Below are 23,257 nucleotides of genomic sequence, written 5' to 3' on the forward strand. Positions count from 1 at the left end.
ATGTTGTTTGAGTTTGTTTTTCAACAACGAGAGTGTTGGTGTAGTTTGAATATAAACTGTTGTTTGAGTTTGTTTTTCAACAACGAGAGTGTTGATTTAGAAGGCTGAGAGGGTGTCAGTTCGTTCCCAATTCGACAACACCTGAGGTGTTTAAGTACAAATTGAGTGGAAGAGACTGAATATAGGGAGGATCAGTGCGAATGTGACATTGTAATTTTAGAAGTGATGACATGGTGAGAGAGTCTCAGGAGACCCTAGGGCATTTTCTCTGCCTAGTGGACGGCGCTCCTGAATAATCCGGAAACGCAGGGTAAGGTTCATATCAGGGGAAAGAACTAAGCCTGTACAACATATGAAAGGGAATATACGGACAAGGATCTGGGATGGGACGGAAGGAAGGAATAGTGCCCAACCACTTGCACTATCGGGGATTAAACATCGGCCTACAAATTGCGAAACCTCCGGTGAACCGACGAATCAGAGTGTATGGTCCAGAACCTCAGAATTCCACGACCGCCAACAAGCATGTTACATGCAGGAACCAATCTCCATCGGGCAGGATCATTGATTGGTCAAGACACTCACTCCAGCCCAAAATTTCGGACAGGCCACAGTCTGTCAGCCAGTGCTCCGGCGCCGCTGTTGGCTCTGCTTCATGTATTTCCTGGCGTGTGACCAGGGCCAGCCCAAGAGAGCAATGTGGCGACAGCCAGCAAGTGAACTACAGCCACCCGGAGCTGGTTTTAATTAAGAAAGCTGTTCGACGGAAACCTTGAATGGCCTCGTGATGAAACATGTTGCGATGACTTCGAGAACAATTACCAACAACAATCACTTGGTGGTGATCCAAGTCGTCGGTGCGAGAGAGGGGGGATGACTGGTTCAAGATCCAGGACGTGGCTGAGGGGAACGCCGATCTTGGTACCCCAAGGGAGGGGGCACAACTTAGGAGCAGCCAGCGGATGATTCTGTGGTGATCCATCTGAGCAGCGTCTCGGGGATCCACTGCAGCCCGACCTCCTAAGCTTTACCATCGTCAAGAAAACGGTGAAATTAAAATATTCTCGCCTGACCTACTGTACACACATATAAAGCGATTTGGGTTAAGAGTGAGCCCAGAGGTAAGGGAGCCTAGCGTCTTTTAAGTGAGCAGTGACATTAATCAGCAGGACTAGCGCGGTAGTCGCAGGTACCCCGGAGGAGGAAGCTTAATTACAGAGAGGCACAACTAGCAGAGAAGCAGGCGGTGCCAGTGGTTGAAGCCCTGTAGGCGGTGCCAGTGGTTGAAGCCCTGTAGGCGGTGCCAGTGGTTGAAGCCCTGTAGGCGGTGCCAGTGGTTGAAGCCCTGTAGGCGGTGCCAGTGGTTGAAGCCCTGTAGGCGGTGCCAGTGGTTGAAGCCCTGTAGGCGGTGCCAGTGGTTGAAGCCCTATGTGTGGTGCCAGTGGTTGAAGCCCTGTAGGCGGTGCCAGTGGTTGAAGCCCTGTAGGCAGTGCCAGTGGTTGAAGCCCTATGTGTGGTGCCAGTGGTTGAAGCCCTGTAGGCAGTGCCAGTGGTTGAAGCCCTATGTGTGGTGTCAGTGGTTGAAGCCCCAGACGGTTGTGCGAGTCTGTCTAATTAGTGTGTCGCTCAGACCCCGAGGACGCCACTAAGAGACCGTGACACTGAAGGGGTACTGCCAGGAATGACCCTTCCAGTAGTAGTCTAGCCCCTTCCACCCCACAACACTCTACAATAAGAGGCAACGTAAAACCAACAACAATATTAAATAGAACTTCCATCTGAGTTTGCTTGGATAGTTGTCTGGCTTAAACCGATTAATCGACACAGGGTTATTATCAGACCACCACGACACCTTACCCACCAACCAGAAAGTCGAATCCACCTTTCGGTGAACATAAATCCCAATTGAGCTGCTCGTACACAGCCACAATGAGAAACGGGTAAGGGAGTGAGGAATCTTTGAACACAGTGTGTCTCATAAATTATTAAGGTGCTCCCCTGGAAATATGTTGTGCGTCCCATCAGTATCCTTCGGTTAGTCTTGCTGACATTAGGAGGAACGCTGTTCTTGACTCATCATAGGGAAAGCATTATACTCCTTAACGTGGAGTTCAGGTCCCCACAGTTCTTTTTCCAATGATAGTGTCGTGTCGTCAAGAATAAGTACAGACTTATTAGTACTAAGTCACCCTCAATAATTTACAAATATCATTTGTGTACTGTATGAGATAAGTTTGTTATGACCTATAAAATTGTATATTATATGCAAAGAGAAGGTAATACGAACATTGTGCATTAGAGGAAAGGTGAAGGTAACACAAACTCTGGGTATCAGGAGTAGGAGCGAGACAGAGTTGGGGTAACATCAGTGTCATCAATGGGTAACAAGAGACAGTCTCGGGAGAGACTAATGAGAGAGGGAGTAAATACGTCACGAGACTCTGGCCACGAAGGACCAAGGAAGGTAATAACCTGTGTATCCTGGCAGCTTGAAGCAATGTAAGCTGCTTCAAGCTGCCCGGGTGCTGCTTCAAGCTGCCCTGGTGCTGCTTCAAGCTGCCCGGGTGCTGCTTCACGCTGCCCGGGTGCTGCTTCAAGCTGCCCGGGTGCTGCTTCAAGCTGCCCGGGTGCTGCTTCACGCTGCCCGGGTGCTGCTTCAAGCTGCCCTGGTGCTGCTTCACGCTGCCCGGGTGCTGCTTCATGCTGCCCGGGTGCTGCTTCAGTCTGCCCGGGTGCTGCTTCAAGCTGCCCGGGTGCTGCTTCAAGCTGCCCTGGTGCTGCTTCAAGCTGCCCGGGTGCTGCTTCAAGCTGCCCGGGTGCTGCTTCAAACTGCCCGGGTGCTGCTTCAAGCTGCCCGGGGGCTGCTTCAAGCTGCCCGGGGGCTGCTTCAAGCTGCCCTGGTGCTGCTTCAAGCTGCCCTGGTGCTGCTTCAAGCTGCCCGGGGGCTGCTTCAAGCTGCCCGGGTGCTGCTTCAAGCTGCCAGGGTGCTGCTTCAAGCTGCCCTGGTGCTGCTTCAAGCTGCCCGGGTGCTGCTTCAAGCTGCCCGGGTGCTGCTTCAAGCTGCCCGGGTGCTGCTTCAAGCTGCCCGGGTGCTGCTTCAAGCTGCCTTGGTGCTGCTTCAAGCTGCCCGGGTGCTGCTTCAAGCTGCCCGGGTGCTGCTTCAAGCTGCCCTGGTGCTGCTTCAAGCTGCCCGGGTGCTGCTTCAAGCTGCCCTGGTGCTGCTTCAAGCTGCCCGGGTGCTGCTTCAAGCTGCCAGGGTGCTGCTTCAAGCTGCCCTGGTGCTGCTTTAAGCTGCCCGGGTGCTGCTTCAAGCTGCCCTGGTGCTGCTTCAAGCTGCTCGGGTGCTGCTTCAAGCTGCCCGGGTGCTGCTTCAAGCTGCCCTGGTGCTGCTTCAAGCTGCCCGGGTGCTGCTTCAAGCTGCCCTGGTGCTGCTTCAAGCTGCCCGGGTGCTGCTTCAAGCTCCCAGGGTGCTGCTTCAAGCTGCCCTGGTGCTGCTTCAAGCTGCCCTGGTGCTGCTTCAAGCTGCTCGGGTGCTGCTTCAAGCTGCCCGGGTGCTGCTTCAAGCTGCCCGGGTGCTGCTTCAAGCTGCCCGGGTGCTTCTTCAAGCTGCCCGGGTGCTGCTTCAAGCTGCCCGGGTGCTGCTTCAAGCTGCCCGGGTGCTGCTTCAAGCTGCCAGGGTGCTGCTTCAAGCTGCCCTGGTGCTGCTTCAAGCTGCCCTGGTGCTGCTTCAAGCTGCTCGGGTGCTGCTTCAAGCTGCCCGGGTGCTGCTTCAAGCTGCCCGGGTGCTGCTTCAAGCTGCCCGGGTGCTTCTTCAAGCTGCCCGGGTGCTGCTTCAAGCTGCCCGGGTGCTGCTTCAAGCTGCCCGGGTGCTGCTTCAAGCTGCCCGGGTGCTGCTTCAAGCTGCCCGGGTGCTGCTTCAAGCTGCCCGGGTGCTGCTTCAAGCTGCCCTGGTGCTGCTTCAAGCTGCCCGGGTGCTGCTTCAAGCTGCCCGGGTGCTGCTTCAAGCTGCCCGGGTGCTGCTTTAAGCTACCCTGGTGCTGCTTCAAGCTGCTCGGGTGCTGCTTCAAGCTGCCCGGGTGCTGCTTCAAGCTGCCCGGGTGCTGCTCGGTAGCTACTTCAAGCTGCCTGGGTGCTGCTTCAAGCTGCCCGGGTGCTGCTTCAAGCTGCCCGGGTGCTGCTTCAAGCTGCCCTGGTGCTGCTTCAAGCTGCCCGGGTGCTGATTCAAGCTGCCCGGGTGCTGCTTCAAGCTGCCCTGGTGCTGCTTCAAGCTGCCCGGGTGCTGCTTCAAGCTGCCCGGGTGCTGCTTCAAGCTGCCCGGGTGCTGCTCGGTAGCTGCTTCAAGCTGCCCGGGTGCTACTTCAAGCTGCCCGGGTGCTGCTTCAAGCTGCCCGGGTGCTGCTTCAAGCTGCCCGGGGGCTGCTTCAAGCTGCCCGGGGGCTGCTTCAAGCTGCCCTGGTGCTGCTTCAAGCTGCCCTGGTGCTGCTTCAAGCTGCCCGGGTGCTGCTTCAAGCTGCCCTGGTGCTGCTTCAAGCTGCCCTGGTGCTGCTTCAAGCTGCCCGGGTGCTGCTTCATGCTGCCCGGGAGCTGCTTCAGTCTGCCCGGGTGCTGCTTCAAGCTGCCCGGGTGCTGCTTCAAGCTGCCCGGGTGCTGCTTCATGCTGCCCTGGTGCTGCTTCAAGCAGCCCGGGTGCTGCTTCAAGCTGCCCGGGTGCTGCTTCAAGCTGCCCTGGTGCTGCTTCAAGCTGCCCGGGTGCTGCTTCAAGCTGCCCTGGTGCTGCTTCAAGCTGCCCGGGTGCTGCTTCAAGCTGCCCGGGTGCTGCTTCAAACTGCCCGGGTGCTGCTTCAAGCTGCCCGGGGGCTGCTTCAAGCTGCCCTGGTGCTGCTTCAAGCTGCCCTGGTGCTGCTTCAAGCTGCCCGGGGGCTGCTTCATGCTGCCCGGGTGCTGCTTCAAGCTGCCAGGGTGCTGCTTCAAGCTGCCCTGGTGCTGCTTCAAGCTGCCCGGGTGCTGCTTCAAGCTGCCCGGGTGCTGCTTCAAGCTGCCCGGGTGCTGCTTCAAGCTGCCCGGGTGCTGCTTCAAGCTGCCTTGGTGCTGCTTCAAGCTGCCCGGGTGCTGCTTCAAGCTGCCCGGGTGCTGCTTCAAGCTGCCCTGGTGCTGCTTCAAGCTGCCCGGGTGCTGCTTCAAGCTGCCAGGGTGCTGCTTCAAGCTGCCCAGGTGCTGCTTTAAGCTGCCCGGGTGCTGCTTCAAGCTGCCCTGGTGCTGCTTCAAGCTGCTCGGGTGCTGCTTCAAGCTGCCCGGGTGCTGCTTCAAGCTGCCCTGGTGCTGCTTCAAGCTGCCCGGGTGCTGCTTCAAGCTGCCCTGGTGCTGCTTCAAGCTGCCCGGGTGCTGCTTCAAGCTCCCAGGGTGCTGCTTCAAGCTGCCCTGGTGCTGCTTCAAGCTGCCCTGGTGCTGCTTCAAGCTGCTCGGGTGCTGCTTCAAGCTGCCCGGGTGCTGCTTCAAGCTGCCCGGGTGCTGCTTCAAGCTGCCCGGGTGCTTCTTCAAGCAGCCCGGGTGCTGCTTCAAGCTGCCCGGGTGCTGCTTCAAGCTGCCCGGGTGCTGCTTCAACCTGCCAAGGTGCTGCTTCAAGCTGCCCTGGTGCTGCTTCAAGCTGCCCTGGTGCTGCTTCAAGCTGCTCGGGTGCTGCTTCAAGCTGCCCGGGTGCTGCTTCAAGCTGCCCGGGTGCTGCTTCAAGCTGCCCGGGTGCTTCTTCAAGCTGCCCGGGTGCTGCTTCAAGCTGCCCGGGTGCTGCTTCAAGCTGCCCGGGTGCTGCTTCAAGCTGCCCGGGTGCTGCTTCAAGCTGCCCGGGTGCTGCTTCAAGCTGCCCGGGTGCTGCTTCAAGCTGCCCTGGTGCTGCTTCAAGCTGCCCGGGTGCTGCTTCAAGCTGCCCGGGTGCTGCTTCAAGCTGCCCGGGTGCTGCTTTAAGCTACCCTGGTGCTGCTTCAAGCTGCTCGGGTGCTGCTTCAAGCTGCCCGGGTGCTGCTTCAAGCTGCCCGGGTGCTGCTCGGTAGCTACTTCAAGCTGCCTGGGTGCTGCTTCAAGCTGCCCTGGTGCTGCTTCAAGCTGCCCGGGTGCTGCTTCAAGCTGCCCTGGTGCTGCTTCAAGCTGCCCGGGTGCTGATTCAAGCTGCCCGGGTGCTGCTTCAAGCTGCCCTGGTGCTGCTTCAAGCTGCCCGGGTGCTGCTTCAAGCTGCCCGGGTGCTGCTTCAAGCTGCCCGGGTGCTGCTCGGTAGCTGCTTCAAGCTGCCCGGGTGCTACTTCAAGCTGCCCGGGTGCTGCTTCAAGCTGCCCGGGTGCTGCTTCAAGCTGCCCGGGGGCTGCTTCAAGCTGCCCGGGGGCTGCTTCAAGCTGCCCTGGTGCTGCTTCAAGCTGCCCTGGTGCTGCTTCAAGCTGCCCGGGTGCTGCTTCAAGCTTCTCTGGTGCTGCTTCAAGCTGCCCTGGTGCTGCTTCAAGCTGCCCGGGTGCTGCTTCATGCTGCCCGGGAGCTGCTTCAGTCTGCCCGGGTGCTGCTTCAAGCTGCCCGGGTGCTGCTTCAAGCTGCCCGGGTGCTGCTTCATGCTGCCCTGGTGCTGCTTCAAGCAGCCCGGGTGCTGCTTCATGCTGCCCGGGTGCTGCTTCAAGCTGCCCGGGTGCTGCTTCAAGCTGCCCTGGAACTGCTTCAAGCTGCTCGGGTGCTGCTTCAAGCTGCCCGGGTGCTGCTTCAAGCTGCCCGGGTGCTGCTTCAAGCTGCCCTGGTGCTGCTTCAAGCTGCCCTGGTGCTGCTTCAAGCTGCCCGGGTGCTGCTTCAAGCTGCCCGGGTGCTGCTTCAAGCTGCCCGGGTGCTGCTTCAAGCTGCCCGGGTGCTGCGTCAAGCTGCCCGGGTGCTGCGTCAAGCTGACCGGATGCTGCTTCAAGCTGCCCGGGTGCTGCTTCAAGCTGCTCACGCCGCTCTAGCATGCACTAAGAGGCTGATCTCAAGGTCTCAACCCAAGAAATATTAACCAAGACGGGCACTTGCGGTGCTTTGAATTAAAGCGCGATTCGTCTCGAATAAATTCGCGATTTTTTGTGCTAACTCCTATGAGAATATTTAAAAATAATGAAATACAATTACAAGTAATTTAAACAGTTTGTGTATATGTCAAAAGCAATTATGACATGTTTATCAACTAACTTGTAGGTATGATTTAGTGTTAGAATGTCAGAAATAAATAATGTGGAATTTACACTTATATTGCAATGTATTAACAAAAAATAAAACTCTGCACTTGCATTTCTTAGTCTTATGCAATTTTAAAGAACGAGAATAATGCAAAGTGTTCTTGGCTTACTCTGCGTACGCAACCATTTACGAAACCTCTGCATCTTTCCTCTAACGTCCCGGATTTTTTTATAATTATTAGACAGTTAACGGACTTGGAAAGTTCACAACCAAATTATAATTATCAATATTTACAAACTCACAGCTCTTTGGACTCCATAAAAACCTTAATAATGAATATATTTTTCTTTCTGTATGACTGTCAGCTCGAGGGTGGAGGCCCGATGCTTGGGGCTAGCTTCACCCAATTTTTGCCAGTCATTACTGTTGGGTATATTCCCAGCATGTTCGAGTCAGGATTGGCATAAAAGAGTGACATGGAGAAAGAGGGATAGCGAGAGAGAGAGAGAGAGAGAGAGAGAGAGAGAGAAAGAGAGAGAGAGAGAGAGAGAGAGAGAGAGAGAGAGAGAGAGAGAGAGAGAGAGAGAGAGAGAGAGAGAGAGAGAGAGAGAGAGAGAGAGAGAGAGAGAGAGAGAGAGAGAGAGAGAGAGAGAGAGAGAGAGAGAGAGAGAGAGAGAGAGAGAGTGAGTGAGAGGGAGAGAAGAAAGGGTAGAAAAGGTGGGATGTATAGTGGTAGACAGAGACTGGTTACCGCCAGTGACCATTAATCGGTGAATATTGTGACGGGTCTTGGGCCCCCTATTATGTATCCCGACAGAGTGGCCAATTACACTCCGGAGAGTCTGCCAGTCTGCCAATTACAGTCTGCCTTAAGAGAATTCGATGTTCCTCTAGAGCGCTTGACGGTGTCTGCCGTGAAGTCCGCAGCACCCTATGCTCTAGAGCACCTTACTGATGGAGCCCTACTCCCCTCCCAAGGTGCTGCCGTTCACCACCAGGGAACACCTCGGTCGAACTACGGAGCAGAGTTCCCTCCGAACCCAGCCTTGCACTTCGTTGTGAGGGAACTCGACCACTCCCTAGTTTCCTTGCTGGGGTATCCGTGGACACGGAAACTCAAGGACTATCCAGATGGAGGTTAGTTACAAGGTCGCCAAATTGATTCCCCTTCCTCCGCGGTCAAGTATTACTTTAGTTCACAGTGGGACGTCGCCTCTCCCTGTCTAGTGCTTCATCAACAGTGTGGTGCTCAGTAAATCTCACGACAACACAAAAGAAACGAAGAGGAGGAAGGAAACATAGTAGTAAAATATGATGTGTTTACTCACACAAGGCTACAATATACTGGTCTATAGAAGTCTCTCTAAATCAGTTCGATGGTAACACTCCTGAAATTTTCATGATATCCGGCCACACTTCTTTGTTTCCAACTCGAAAGTAACGAGAAACTGGTTCACAATAAAATATTAATACTGCTTTATGTCCGATGTCACTCCTCACGTAATTCCTGATTATCACCTTATTTGTAACACCTTTCCTAACAGAATGGGGTAAATGGGAGGGCAATTTAACAACCTCATAGATCGTAGACTCGTAGATCGAAGGCGCGCAGCGTAGCTCTTCACCGACCCACGACGTAGAGACGTCTTCTCCTATGTGAAAGACTCCTCACATTGCGCCGACCGTTGCATATTCTAATCTTTTGGCGCCGCTCACTCCACCAAGTGTTCCTGTTACGAACCCGGATCCAGTGTCCGAGCCTGGAGCAGTGACAACCACGCCATCTGTGGGTCAGCTCCCGAAACCCCCGCCAAACGGACGACGACACCTGGTGAGGATGCCGTGTATCAGCTACGAGGGCCAGTTTCCAGCCTGGTTCAGTGCTCAACACCGCCGCTCCTGACCTCTGGTGAGGTGGTGCTCCGACGACAGCGCCATCTATGGGCTGGATACGTCAGGTGTTTGTGCCCGAGCCCGTAAGTGAGGTGTACTAGTGTCCCGGTTATTGATGACGTGTCTGCTTACAGAGCCGACCTGGGACCACTGTGTTGAAGGTTGAGTCAGTCTACCCGAGGCAGCCAGTCTCCATACCTTGAACGTTGCTGCAGCTGTTGTGAAGTCGTCCCCCCGGAAGAACACTGTGATGTGTTAGCCTGCCAGTGGAGTGGCAGTAAGAGGATATACCCGGGACCGACTGTTGGAGACGATCATCCACTGGGGTACTGAAGACAGGAGGGTGATTTGTGATATCACACGAGACTCCTGTCTAGGGCGTACCCCTTATATCGTTCGTGGAGTGGCCGTACCAGCCTTGGTGGCTCAGTACCTGCCAGCAGACCAGCTGGACGTGTGGTTGACGGCCTCCACGACGGTGCCCCCAGTGGACCTGTGTTTTGGCTGACCTGTGGCCAGGGTAGGCTCAACTTCTTTGGATAATTCGTTGTGTGGCCACGAAGAAAGCACCAAGGACTCGGCACCGAGAGTTGTGGCACCAGCGTCTTCAGCAGAAGACAACGATTATGGATTAATCCCCTTGTATAGTGTTAATACCCTCCCCCTGTGCACTTTTTGATTTTATATATTTAATTGGTGATGGTAATAAGTATAATATTAAGTTCTTAACTTTCTTTCCCTACTCCCTTTAAGTTACTTACGTCACGGATCTCATCCCTTGATAGCCACTACTGGCTCGGGAACGGATACATTATATCTTCCTCTAACAACATCAGAGTAAGGACCCCGTTGCGTCCCGAGAGGGCCGTAACAGTTCCTCACTAGATGGTAGGTGGATACTGATGTCGCCTGGCCTATCCAGTATTATACACTTCCACATACTGGTCCACCCTCTAATACGTAGCTGCGTGGCGTGAATTCTTCTCCTGTGTAATCTGATGTTGAACTGCCCCGGACCAGGACTGCTAGCACATATTCTCCACTCAGCTCCACCGTCGAGCACCGCCCGCGGGTGTATCACAACCCCCCCAGCGCTGCCTCACGACGTTACCCAGGCGCACTCTCGTCACCAAGCTTTTGGTGTTTTCACACCCTCCTCATACTCCCTCGGGAGTCGCCAGGTCTCCCTCTTCGTTTGCACACGGTAACTGAAAGAATTTATACTCCCTGGAGGCCTATATCTCTCCTGAACGGGTAGTCACTTGAACGGCCCTCCGCTCAGCAGGAGGTCCGCTGGTAGCGAATGACTCAGATCCTCCTCCCCCCCCCCCCTTCTTCCGAAGGGCTCCTGACGTCATGCACTGTCACGCCTGGGCCGCGGCGCTATTGGTCAACATGGCCAAGCCCCCGCCGCCGACCAATCAAGCCACACCTGACGTTGTTCCCAGCATGCACTGGGGGGTTCGCCTTCGAGCGGGAAAGATCTAATCTCTCGCGAGCTGTTCCGCCATATCTCCTAGCCTCGCCCAAATTAAAATAAAAATGTATATTTCTTTTAAGTTTATCACTTTGCATCTTTTCAAGTGTCAGATAATCAACTTAAACTTCTTCTAGATATGTACATATAAGGAAATATGTCTCATATATGTAGGAATAGGGAAATACAGGCTGAACTCCGTAACAACATATACCGATAAATTTGTGTCTGCTTCTCGGTGTATACAGATTGGCAGACTAGTCCTGAATAATTTTCAAAACAAAAGTATACTTCCTAGTTGATCTGAAAGTTCCTGTGGTGCTTTAATTACCCTCGCGCGGATGGTAGGTTATACTCCATTACCAACCACTTCAGAATAGCAGGCCTTGGTAATGAAGTGGACTGCGAGAGTGATTTTGGGACACCACTCAAAACAAGAGTGGTGAAAAGGGTGCGTCAATCAACACAGAGGGAGGGAATTGTTAGGGATCGGCGCCAAGCCATTACGACTATGGCTTGGAAGACTTTAGAAAGAACTTGGAAGAGGTTAGGATAATGATTTGGGATAGGACGAAGGGGGGGGGGGGAAGGAATAGTGCCCAACCATTTTGACGGTCGGGGATTGAACGTCGACCTACATGAAGCTAGACTGTCGCTCTATCGTCCAGTCTAAGTGGTTGGGTCAATTAATCTGGAATAACCGGCCTGACCAATCCTCTTATTAAACCGGATTTCATAACCTAATCCATTAAAATTGCAACGTATAAGTTAATAGAAGATCACAGTCATGTTTACGTTTTCTTTGCATCAGCCACGATAGGTTAGATGGATTGTTTGCGTTGACAGGTTTTGGATTAGGCAAAAGAGTAGCATTGTTAACGAAGTGGTAAGTCGAGAAAACATTCTGAACAGATAAGCCTTTACCAGCTCCCTGCTAGAGTGGTGTAAGCTTACTCTTCAATGAAATATTGACAACCTTTCAGAATGAATAAACCTAACCCTTGGATAAAAATATTGGGAACCTCTCTTGATGGCTGGATAAACCTAACCCTTGGATAAAAATATTGGGAACCTCTCTTGTTGGCTGGATAAACCTAACCCTTGGATAAAAATATTGGGAACCTCTCTTGTTAGCTGGATAAACCTAACCCTTGGATAAAAATATTGGGAACTTCGCTTGTTGGCTGGATAAACCTAACCCTTGGACAAAAATATTGGTAACCTCTCTTGTTGGCTGGATAAACCTAACCCTTGGATAAAAATATTGGGAACTTCGCTTGTGGGCTGGATAAACCTAACCCTTGGACAAAAACATTTTGAGCCTCTGTTGTAGGATGGATAAACCTAACCCATGGACAAAAACATTATGAATCTTTCTTGTAGGCTGGATAAACCTAACCCTTGGACAAAAAATTGGGAGCCTCTCTTGTAGGCTGGATAAACCTAACCCTTGGACAAAAACATTGGGAACCTCTCTTGTAGGCTGGATAAACCTAACCCTTGGACAAAAACATTGGGAATCTCTCTTGTACGCTGGATAAACCTAACCCTTGGATAATAATATTGGGAACCTCTCTTGTACGCTGGATAAACCTAACCCTTGGATAAAATTAAAAATATTGGGAACATCTCTTGTACGCTGGATAAACCTAACCCTTGGATAATAATATTGGGAACCTCTCTTGTAGGCTGGATAAACCTAACCCATGGACAAAAACATTGGGAACCTCTCTTGTAGGCTGGATAAACCTAACCCTTGGACAAAAACATTGGGAACCTCTCTTGTAGGCTGGATAAACCTAACCCTTGGACAAAAACATTGGGAACCTCTCTTGTAGGCTGGATAAACCTAACCCTTGGACAAAAACATTGGGAATCTCTCTTGTAGGCTGGATAAACCTAGCCCTTGGACAAAAACATTGGGAGCCACTTTGGAAGGGCGGATAAACTTCAGCAATGGAATTAAAATCGCCAAACATTGGCGAGCGTGACTGTGTAAATGATTTACATGTTTCTGCATGTTTAATTCCAAATTAAATTTTCTCATTAGTTTGCTATTTCCAGAGAACGACAAAATGTGGTTTTATTTAGGGGAAAATATAATCATATTTTATGTATTCAAAATATCGCATTACACAAACATATTGAACTTGAAACCAAAGTGTATATTTCCATAGGACACAAAATAACTAAAAATTCAGCCGGTTTTGGTAAAACGAACACCCGTCACTGGTCTAGTGTGGTTAAGTGGGAGGCAGTATGTCATTACTGATGCTGGGGATTTTGCCTGTACTGATTTATCGGATTGAAAAGCAAATATCAGTACCAAATATTACGGTATGTAAAGGACTATTGCGATTATTAAAAAAAAATGGTAAAACACCTGGATTTGTGGTAATGACAATCTCTTTGTTAATGCTTTTTGTTCGTAAATGTGGTTTGCTTGTGAATGTGGTTTGCTTGTGAATGTGGTTTGCTTGTGAATGTGGTTTGTTTGTGAATGTGGTTTGCTTGTGAATGTGGTTTGTTTGTGAATGTGGTTTGTTTGTGAATGTGGTTTGCTTGTGAATGCGGTTTGCTTGTGAATGTGGTTTGCTTGTGAATGTGGTTTGCTTGTGAATGTGGTTTGCTTGTGAATGCGGTTTGCTTGTGAATGTGGTTTGCTTGTGAATGTGGTTTGCTTGTGAATGTGGTTTGCTTGTGAATGTGGTTTGTTTGTAAACAGAGTTAGTTTGTGAACACTACTTTAGTGTCTCAAGCGCCAGTGTAACCAACTCCAAATCAGTGTCGTCAATTTTATCAACATATTGATGAGAAAGTCTGGGAATCTTGGCAACAGCCGCTCAGGTTACTGGTGACATCAATGCACTGTATTAATTGGTGACATAATCATCGATCTTAACATTTTTCGGTAACCACAAAAGTGTTTTGTTGGAACTTTGTTTTTCTGATCAAACTGTCTCCTCGATAATAATAATTTAACATCCTAGTGAGAACACGTCAGTGACTTCAGCGACAAAAATCATTTCTTTGTGCTCACCAAGTTGTGCTTGCGGGGGGTTGAGCTTTGGCTCTTTGGTCCCGCCTCTCAACTGCGAATCAACAACCCACACCTGGGAATGGTCTAGAAAATGGCTGCTAAAGTTCAACTCAGGGAAGTGTAAGGTAATGAAATTAGGCGAAGGGAGCAGGAGGCTGAACACAAGATACCATCTGAGAGGTGAAATCCTGCAAGAGCCAAATAGAGAGAAAGATCTGGAGGTTGATATCACACCGAACCTGTCCTCAGAGGCCCACATGAAAAGGATATCATCAGCGGCATAATCTAAACTGGCCAACATAAGAACTGCCTTTAGAAACTTGTGTAATTAATCGTTCAGGACCCTGTATACGACTTATGTAAAACCAATCCTGGAGTATGCAGCTCCAGCCTGGAATCCATACCTAGTTAAACACAAGACAAAGTTAGAGAAGATTCAGCGGTATACCACTAGGCTCGTCCCGGAACTGAGAGGTATCAGCTACGAGGAAAGGCTAAAGGAGCTGAACCTCACGTCCCTGGAAAACAGAAGAGTAAGGGAAAAACATGATAACCGCCTACATAATTCTCTGGGGAATTGACAGGGTAGAAACAGACAAACTCTTCAGCACGTGTAGGACACGAACAAGGGAACACAGGTGGAAACTTAGTACCCAGATGAGCCACAGAGACGCTAGAGAGAATTTTTTCAGTGTCAGAGTAGTTAATAAATGGCATGCATTAGGCAGTGATGTGGTGGAGGCTGACTCCATACACAGTTTCAAATGTAGATATGATAGAGCCCAGTAGGCTCAGGAATCTGTACACCAGTTGATTGACAGTTGAGAGACGGGACCAAAGAGACAAAGCTCAACCCCCACAAGCACAATTAGGTGAGTACCTGAACGTGATGTTATCACTTCTGATTGTAAGAGAACACTCGTGACGTCAGCGGCATGTTGCTGGTTCACGTTCAATTTTAACACATTGTTTTGCGGACAATATATCACGTGATACCGGGAGGCCTCTAGGAGGTGGTCATGTGAGGGGGTCACGGCACATTATCCGGTCCGTTATTGGCCGCGTGGCCTCGTTATCCGTAGGTTATCAAGGGAAAGGACGGAAGGGTGAACCTTCAGGGGAAAGCATCAAACCATTACGACTATATAGCGCTTGGGACGGGGGGGGGGGGGGGTTAAGATACGGATTTAGGATGGGACAAGGGGGGGGGGGAAGGAATGGTGCCCAGCACTTGGACAGTCGGGCATTGGACCCTGACCTGCATGGCGGAATGACGGAACATCAGGCTACATACACCTTCCACAGAAAAAAAAAAATTGATTTTAAGATTACTGAGAGGAATTGAATCAAGCCTTGTGAGAACAGTAATCTTTTGTGGACAAAGGTTGGCGTGGAGACCCACACTGTAATGTCCGGTTCACTGTTACAGCCAGTAAGAAGAGAATATTTAACTGCCGTCTTGTAAGACAGTGAATGTGGTGCTCAGATAGCAGTAGTCCGCATGAAGGACACTGTTCTAGGGTGGACTTATTAAATAGATTATAAGTCTTCCCCTAAGGTGTGTTTGCACCTATTTACAGCAGCCGGTGCAGACACCTTTGGGGAAAGGCACAAGGCAAGTAAGTTAGATGCTTGGATAGTTTACGTCAAGCTGGTTCCTCAAAAAAGGATGGTGCATGTGTCGTTAGTTTTTAGTGAGCTCCTAAATAATTACAGGGTATCCAGGAGAAGAAACAAATTGCCATTCGTGAAATGGGCTTCTACCGCAGGGTAGTTGTAGGCATCCATCAGTCTCAGGAGACTATGGAGTTGTGCTCTGGTTGTCGGTCTGGAGTAGCCTCACCAGGGCGCAAAACCAGGGTAGGTTGATATGGAGGAGAAGCTGTTACCTAAGCAGCGGGTCCCCCCTCTCCACGGCGCCGAAAGTCTCCAATGGAAAGGCAAACGCAAATAAGATTGGTTCCAGCGCCGTCGCAGGAACTGTGAGTTCCAGGGTTGACCTCGAAGTTGGTGATTAAGGGCACAGGAACTCCAAACCCGGAGACCGACGTGGACGTGGCCGGAGAAGAACCTTCCCATCAAGAGGTATGAACCTTTATTGCAAGGTAAAGTTAGTGAAAACTTGCAAGGATATTCGTGGAGTTCACCCCATGGAATCTCAGTGCTGTGGTGCCGGCACACAGCGTGGTCGACCTAACACCCGGATATGGTGACGACTTAGCAAGTTGAAAGATTAAATTATTTCCCTGGCGATGTTTGCTGATAGTGCTCCGTTTGTGCTTGTAACATTTGTTCAACGAGCTAACCAGCACAGTGTAGGCCGTTTTATCGTATACAAATTTACATGTATTTTAAAGTCATTATTACTATACTTAAGTTGACAAGTTGAGAGACCGAATTTGGTCATATTAAAGGCTGGTCGGAAATCTATTTAACGAAATATCTCAGTCTGCGAGGATGAGGCCAATAAAATGCAGACCTAAGTGAGCTAAATTGTGAATTGAAGAGCTGTTCCTGACGAGTCTTGGGGTTCATCCTTCACTCATTACAATTTCCTGCCCGTCCTGCGTTCCACACTTACACCTGATGCATAATTCACATACGATCGATATCCTTTTTTAGTGAAGCGAATTACTACCTTTCCAAACGTAGTTATTTTTTTCATACATTCATTCTTTGCTAGTCACTCAAATTATTCCTGAAGTAATAACGCTGACCCTCAACAAATTTCCCCTTTCCCCAAGACCTTCCCACCATTCCCCCCCCCTCCCCCAACCCCTTGTCCTCCCACCCATTCCCCACTCCCCCATCCCCTTGTCCTCCCCCACTATTATCCCTTTCCCCCGTCCCCTTGACCTTCGCACCATGCCCCATTCCACCATCCTCCAATCCCCTTCTCCTCTCCCACCATTCTCCATTGCCCCATCCCATCATCTCCCCATCCCCAACTCCCCTGTCTCCTCGCCCTCCCCACCATTACCATGACCAGTATATTAAACATCACAGCTCAATTCCAAAGCAATGTCAAAAAAATAATTAAATCAAAATGAAAATAAATCAATATCTACGAAAATTCAATTTATCAATGCAATCGGAAACATTGAAATGGAATCGTTATATATTTAGTATAGCGTGTGTTGCTCTTACGTGCAACAGATTGCGCTGTTTTTCAAAATGACATATTTTTACCTGTCACAGGTGGGCAGCTATATAGTAGGTATATAAAAAGACGTGCATATTCGAATGGACGGTTGTGTCAAAATTTCAAAGCAATCGGTGAAGAACTTATGGAGTTTACAGTGTGTGTGTCTCTTACGTCCAACACATGGCGCTGTTTAAAAAAAAACGCATATTTTTACCTGTCACAGGTGAGGCATGTATACAGTAGGTATATAAAAATACGGGCCTATTCGAGTTCAACGTTGTGTCAAAATTTCAAAGCTATCGTTGAAGATCTTTCGGAGATTAGCGATTTTGAATAAACGAACATTTACATTTTTGTTTATTACTAGCTGTACCCGGCCACGCGTTGCTGTGGCTCAGCTATGTATATGCGTTCCTGAGCCAGAGCAACCTTCCCCTGTCTCCCAGTCTTCCCCACCATTCCCCATGCCCCGTCCCCTCATCTTCCCAAGTATTCCTCACTCACCCGTCCTGTCTTCCTTCCAAGCATTCCTCACTCACCCGTCCTGTCTTCCTTCCAAGCATTCCTCACTCACCCGTCCCATCTTCCTCCGAACAATTCCCCACTTCCCCCGTCCCCTCGTCCTCCCCACTATTCCTCCTCTCTACCGTCCCTTTGTCCTCCCCTCTACCGTCCCTTTGTCCTCCCCAACATCCCCCACTCCAGCGTCCGATCGTCCTTCTAACCATTCCCCACTGCATCGTCCCCCTCCTCCTCCCCACCATCTCCTACTCCCCCATCCCCTCATCCTCCCTACCATTCCCCCCTTCCCCGTCCCCTCGTCCTCCCCCACCATCTCTCACTTCCGTCCCCTAGTCATCCCCAACATTTCCCACTTCCTCCTTTGATGCATTCCCAAACGATCTGATGATCCCATCAGAAAATTAAAAACATCGAATGATCTGATGTTCCCATCACTGAAATATATGAAAAACATAAAAAAACGAAATGAAAAACAAAGAAATAAATAAAAAATAAACTATACTCAGGTAATGAACAGTATGGTAAACAACACAGCTCAATTTCAACGCAATGTCACACAAAATAAATTAAATTAAAATGAAAATAAATAGAAATTGATGAAAATGAAATTTACCAATGCAATCGGAAACATTGAAATGGAATCGTAACATATTTAGTATAGTGTGAGTTGCTATTATATGCAACAGATGGCGCTGTTTTTCAAAAAAGCATGTTTTTACATGTCACAGGTTTGGCATCTATATAGTCTGTATATAAAAACACGTGTGTATTCGAATGGAACGTTGTATAAAAATTTCAAAGCAATCGATGAAGAATTTTCGGAGATTTCAGCGTGTGGTGCTCTTTCGTCCAACAGATGGCGCTCTTTAAAAAAAAAGGCACGACTTTTCCTGTCACAGGTGTGGCATGCATATAGGAGGTAAATAAAAGCACCCGCCTTTTCGAATGCAACGTTGTGTCAAAATTTGAAAGCAATCGGTAAAGAGGTTTCGAAGATTTCCCTCCCACGAAAAACACATGAAAAAATACAGTTTTTCAAAAAAAGCATGATTCTTCCCATCATAGACGTGACATCTATATAATATGTATATATAAACCCGCTCGGATGCGAATGGAACGTTGTATGAAAATTTCAAAGCAACCGGTGAAGAACTTTCTGAAATTAGCGATTTTGAACAAACGAACATTTACATTTTTATTTATATAGACTAGCTGTAGCGGCCAGGCGTTGCTGTGGCTCAGCAACGCATGTGCGTTGCTGAGCCCCAACAACTTTCTCTGTCCCCCAGTCCTCCCCATCATTCCCACCTCACCCATCTTCTCGGCCTCCCAACCATTCCCCACTCCTCTGTCCCATCGTCCTTCCCACCATTCCCCACTCCACTATACCCTCTTCCTTCCCTTCATGCCTCACTCCACTGTCCCTTTGTCTTCCCCACTATTCTCTATTCTCCCATTCCCTCGTCCCATCCATCCCAAACTCCTCTGTCCTCTCATCCTTCCCACAATTACCCCCTCCCGTGTTGCCTCGTCCTCCCCACCATCTCTCACTTCCGTCCCCTCGTCATCCCCACCATTCCCCTCTTCCTCGTCCGATGCCTTCCCAAATGGTCTGATGTTCCCATCAGAAAATTGGGAGCATCAAGTGATGTGATATTAACATCACTGAAATATAAGAAAAACAGTTAAAAAATTAAATGAAAATAAGAACAAATAAAAAATAAACAATACTCAAGAAATGAACGGGATGGTAAACAACACAGCTCAATTCCAATGCAATTCACCCAAAATAATTAAATCAAAATGAAAATAAATAAAAATCTATTAAAATTCAATTTATCAATGCAATCAGAAACATTGAAACGGAATTGTAACATATTTAGTATAGCGTGTGTATTGCTCTTACATGCAACAGATGGCGCTGTTTTTCAAGAACAGCATAGTTTTACTTGTCACAGGTGGAACATCTATACTTATACTTTCGAAATGAACGATATGGTAAACAACACAATTCAATTCCAACACAATGTCACACAAAATAATTCAATAAAAATAATATAAAACAAAATCTATGAAAATAAAATTGTTGTGTTGATTTAGGGGCGACGACGATCGTGGGATCGGATGCGCCCGAAAATAAAATTTATCAATGCAATCGGAAACAATGAAATGGAATTCGTGACATATATAGTATACCGGTCATGTTGCTATTATGTGCAACAGATGACGCTTTTTTTCAAAAACGCATGTTTTTACCTGTCATAGGGGTGGCATCTATATAGTAGGTATATATATATATATAAAGACGTGTCTATTCGAATGCAACGTTGTGTCAAAATTTCAAAGCAATCGGTAAAGAGGTTTCGAAGATTTCCCTCACCTGAAACATACATTGAAAAACACAGTTTTCCATAAAAAGCAGGTTTTCTTACCGTCACAGACTTGACATCTATACAGTATGTATATACAAACATGGCCGGATGCGAATGGAACGTTGTGTGAAAATTTGAAAGCAATCGGTGAAGAACTTTCGGATATTAGCGATTATGCACAAATGAACATTTCCATATATATATATATATATATATATATATATATATATATATATATATATATATATATATATATATATATATATATATATATTTATATATATATATATATATATATATATATATATATATATATATATATATATATATATATATATATATATATATATATATATATATTGTTTGCGAACTTCTACATGGGTACCATCGAACAGAAGGTCTCAGTCGACATGAACATGAAACCGGCCATATACTGCAGGTATGTTGACGACATTTTTACACAGGTACCTGATGTCAGACATCTGCAGGAGCTGAAGGAGGCATTTGAGCAGAATTCTGTGTTGCGTTTTACTTACGAGATGGAGAAGGATGGGAAGCTGCCCTTTCTAGATGTAACAGTCATGGAAAGGAGCGGAGGTTTCCACACTGCAGTCTACACTAAGGAAACAAACCTAGGAATGTGCCTCAATGCCAACAGTGACTGCCCAGACAGGTACAAGAGGAGTGTTGTTAACGCTTATGTCGATCGTGCTATCAGCCACAGCTCAGGATGGAAGCAAGTCGATGAAGAACTCTGTAGGGTAAGGCAGGTCCTAGTCAACAACGGCTTCTCCAATGGTTTCGTTGAAGACATCATAAGAAGGAAGGTGAAACGCCATGCAACCTATGAAGAGACAAATAACACAACACCTTTACCCCCTATTAGACTATTTTACAGGAACTTCTTTTCTACAGCTCATAAAACGGAGGAAAGGGTCCTGAAAGATATTGTTGATAGGAACGTTATCCCTACAGACAAAAATCAGAAGATACAATTGATGATTTACTATAAAACAAAAAAACGGCCAACCTACTCATGAAAAACTCTACAGACACAAAGCAGAACGCTTTAAAAGAGACCAACGTCGTCTATGCCTTCAAATGCTCACTTGGGGACTGTAAGCCTCAAAGAACTCAGTATATAGGCAAGACAACTACAGCTCTTTCCAGGCGATTAACGATGCATAAGCAACAGGGCTCCGTTAAGGAACATATAATCTCTTCCCACAACCAGACCATCACCAGAGAAATCTTAACAAACAACACAGAAATCATCGATAGATACAGCGATAGCAAGCGGCTTGACATCTGTGAGGCACTACACATCAAGTAGTCAACACCAGCAATCAACAACCAATTAATGCACAACTATATTCTACCCACTTGAAGACTCCGCACCAATATAGAAGCATCAAGAAATATGGGCCAATAGGCCCTTTGCAGTTACTTCCATTCTTCCCTTTAATTTACCCTATTTATACCCATTGTTTCGTGTTCTGTCTTATGTTGAAAGGTTACTCTATTTTGTGTTGAAAGTTTTTGTTCACCTCATCTAAAACTGTTGTAACATACCACCTCATCCAAATCCGGGTATATAAGATAAAAGCGGTTTAAATGATAGCATAGTAGAACTCTGTTTAGTGTTTGTAGGTTATAGTTTTGTGTGTGTAAACTAAAGTCTTTGAAAATTGATTACGAAATGCGTTCAAGTGTCACGTCAGACTAGAAATGCAAATGAATTTTGGAGAATGGATTTTTCAATTGCCATCGACAGTGAAAAGAAACATAAGAAATATTGAGAATATTCGTGTTAGAATTATTAATCTTACTTTTTCGGTCATATTTAATAATGTATGTTTACAAGAAAGACTGCTACCAAAATATACTAATATATATATATATATATATATATATATATATATATATATATATATATATATATATATATATATATATATATATATATATATATATATATATATATATATATATATATATATATGTCGTACCTAGTAGCCAGAACGCACTTCTCAGCCTACTATGCAAGGCCCGATTTGCCTAATAAGCCAAGTTTTCGTAACTTAATATATTTTCTCTAATTTTTTTCTTATGAAATGATAAAGCTACCCATTTCATTATGTATGAGGTCAATTTTTTTTATTGGAGTTAAAATTAACGTAGATATATGACCGAACCTAACCAACCCTACCTAACCTAACCTAACCTATCTTTATAGGCTAGGTTCGGTTAGGTAGCCGAAAAAGTTAGGTTAGGTTAGGTTAGGTAGGTTAGGTAGTCGAAAAAACATTAATTCATGAAAACTTAGCTTATTAGGCAAATCGGGCCTTGCATAGTAGGCTGAAAAGTGCGTTCTGGCTACTAGGTACGACATATATATATATATATATATATATATATATATATATATATATATATATATATATATATATATATATATATATATATATATATATATATATATATATATATATATATATATGTACAGGATATGATGGACGTAGTCCATCATATCCTGTACAATCTTTTCACTGAGTTCTGTTTCTCATGGTATTCCCCTTAGGAAGGTCCTCCTCTCGTCATATTTTCATCTTCGGTAATTCAGCCTTATCCTTTCCGATTCCTTCCTTGGATACGTTATCCCTACCTTCACCAGATTCACAAATGTCAATACACTGTAGTCCCTCATTCCAAACGGGCCTTCAAATTTTCCTTCCCTAATTTCTGACTCATTGAAGGAGAATATCAGGTCAAGTCTAGCTGGTTCGTCATTTCCTCATTGACCCACAAGAATGACGAAATGGTTCATAATTCTTGAGGGTCCCTTGACTTGATGGATCAGAAAGTTTTTTGTTGTTACTTCCAAGAGATTAGCTCTCCATATATCTGCACCTCAATGGGGTTCCTAATTCTCCCAGTCTATCATTCCGTGGTTGAAGTCGCTCTTCATTAATAGTCAGGATCCATTCCTGCAGGCTGCTCTCTCTATTATATTATTGGTTGCCATGTTGTTCCTATGAAACTGTTGTCTGGGTCTTCTGTCATTTAGTGGATGGTTATAAATGACTGCCACTGTTATCTTAGGTCCCTCACATTGTCATAGTTCCTGTTATCTTGTCTCTGAATCCTTCACAGTCCAGAATTTCAATCTCTCCAAAAACTTGAGTCTTTCCTTATTAGTAGGGCCACTCCTTCTCCTCCTTTCCCTTTCCTCTCTTTCCTTTCTATATAGTAGTACTGTGGAAACTCTGCATTTGTTATGATGCCTGATAATTTTGTTTCTGTGAGTCCTATTACATTTAGATTTTCTTCCTGTGCCCTTTCATCCAGTTCACTTGCTTTATTAGTAATCCTTTATTATTATTGTGTGTGTATTCACCTAGTTGTATTCATCTAGCTGTGCTTGCAGAGGTTGAGCTCTGCTCTTTCTACCCGCCTCTCAACTGTCAATCAATCAAGTGTTACTAACTACTAACTAATGTTTTTTTTTCCGCACACACACACACACACACGCACACACACACCAGGAAACAGCCCGTAGCAGCTGTCTAACTCCCAGGTACCTATTTACTGCTAGGTAACAGGTGCATCAGGGTGAAGGAAACTCTGATTATTTG

At 47.2% G+C, this 23,257-nt stretch overlaps 2 protein-coding genes across 2 annotated transcripts in view; both read right to left on the reverse strand.

The window, feature by feature from the left end:
* LOC123751042 (nephrin) overlaps nt 1-23,257 on the reverse strand; it is a 744,040-nt gene that overhangs the window by 590,886 nt on the left and 129,897 nt on the right. The window lies entirely within an intron of this gene.
* On the reverse strand, nt 1,213-6,968 carry LOC138363621 (uncharacterized). The gene is made up of 4 exons (XM_069322987.1): nt 6,049-6,968; nt 4,358-5,938; nt 2,473-4,089; nt 1,213-1,534 (listed from the first exon to the last, which is right to left on the reverse strand). Exons 1-4 carry the CDS (start codon nt 6,966-6,968, stop codon nt 1,213-1,215), a joined length of 4,440 nt encoding a protein of 1,479 aa, XP_069179088.1.

Source organism: Procambarus clarkii, chromosome 11 (assembly GCF_040958095.1).
Source record: "Procambarus clarkii isolate CNS0578487 chromosome 11, FALCON_Pclarkii_2.0, whole genome shotgun sequence".
Classification (NCBI taxonomy): Eukaryota; Metazoa; Arthropoda; class Malacostraca; order Decapoda; family Cambaridae; genus Procambarus; species Procambarus clarkii.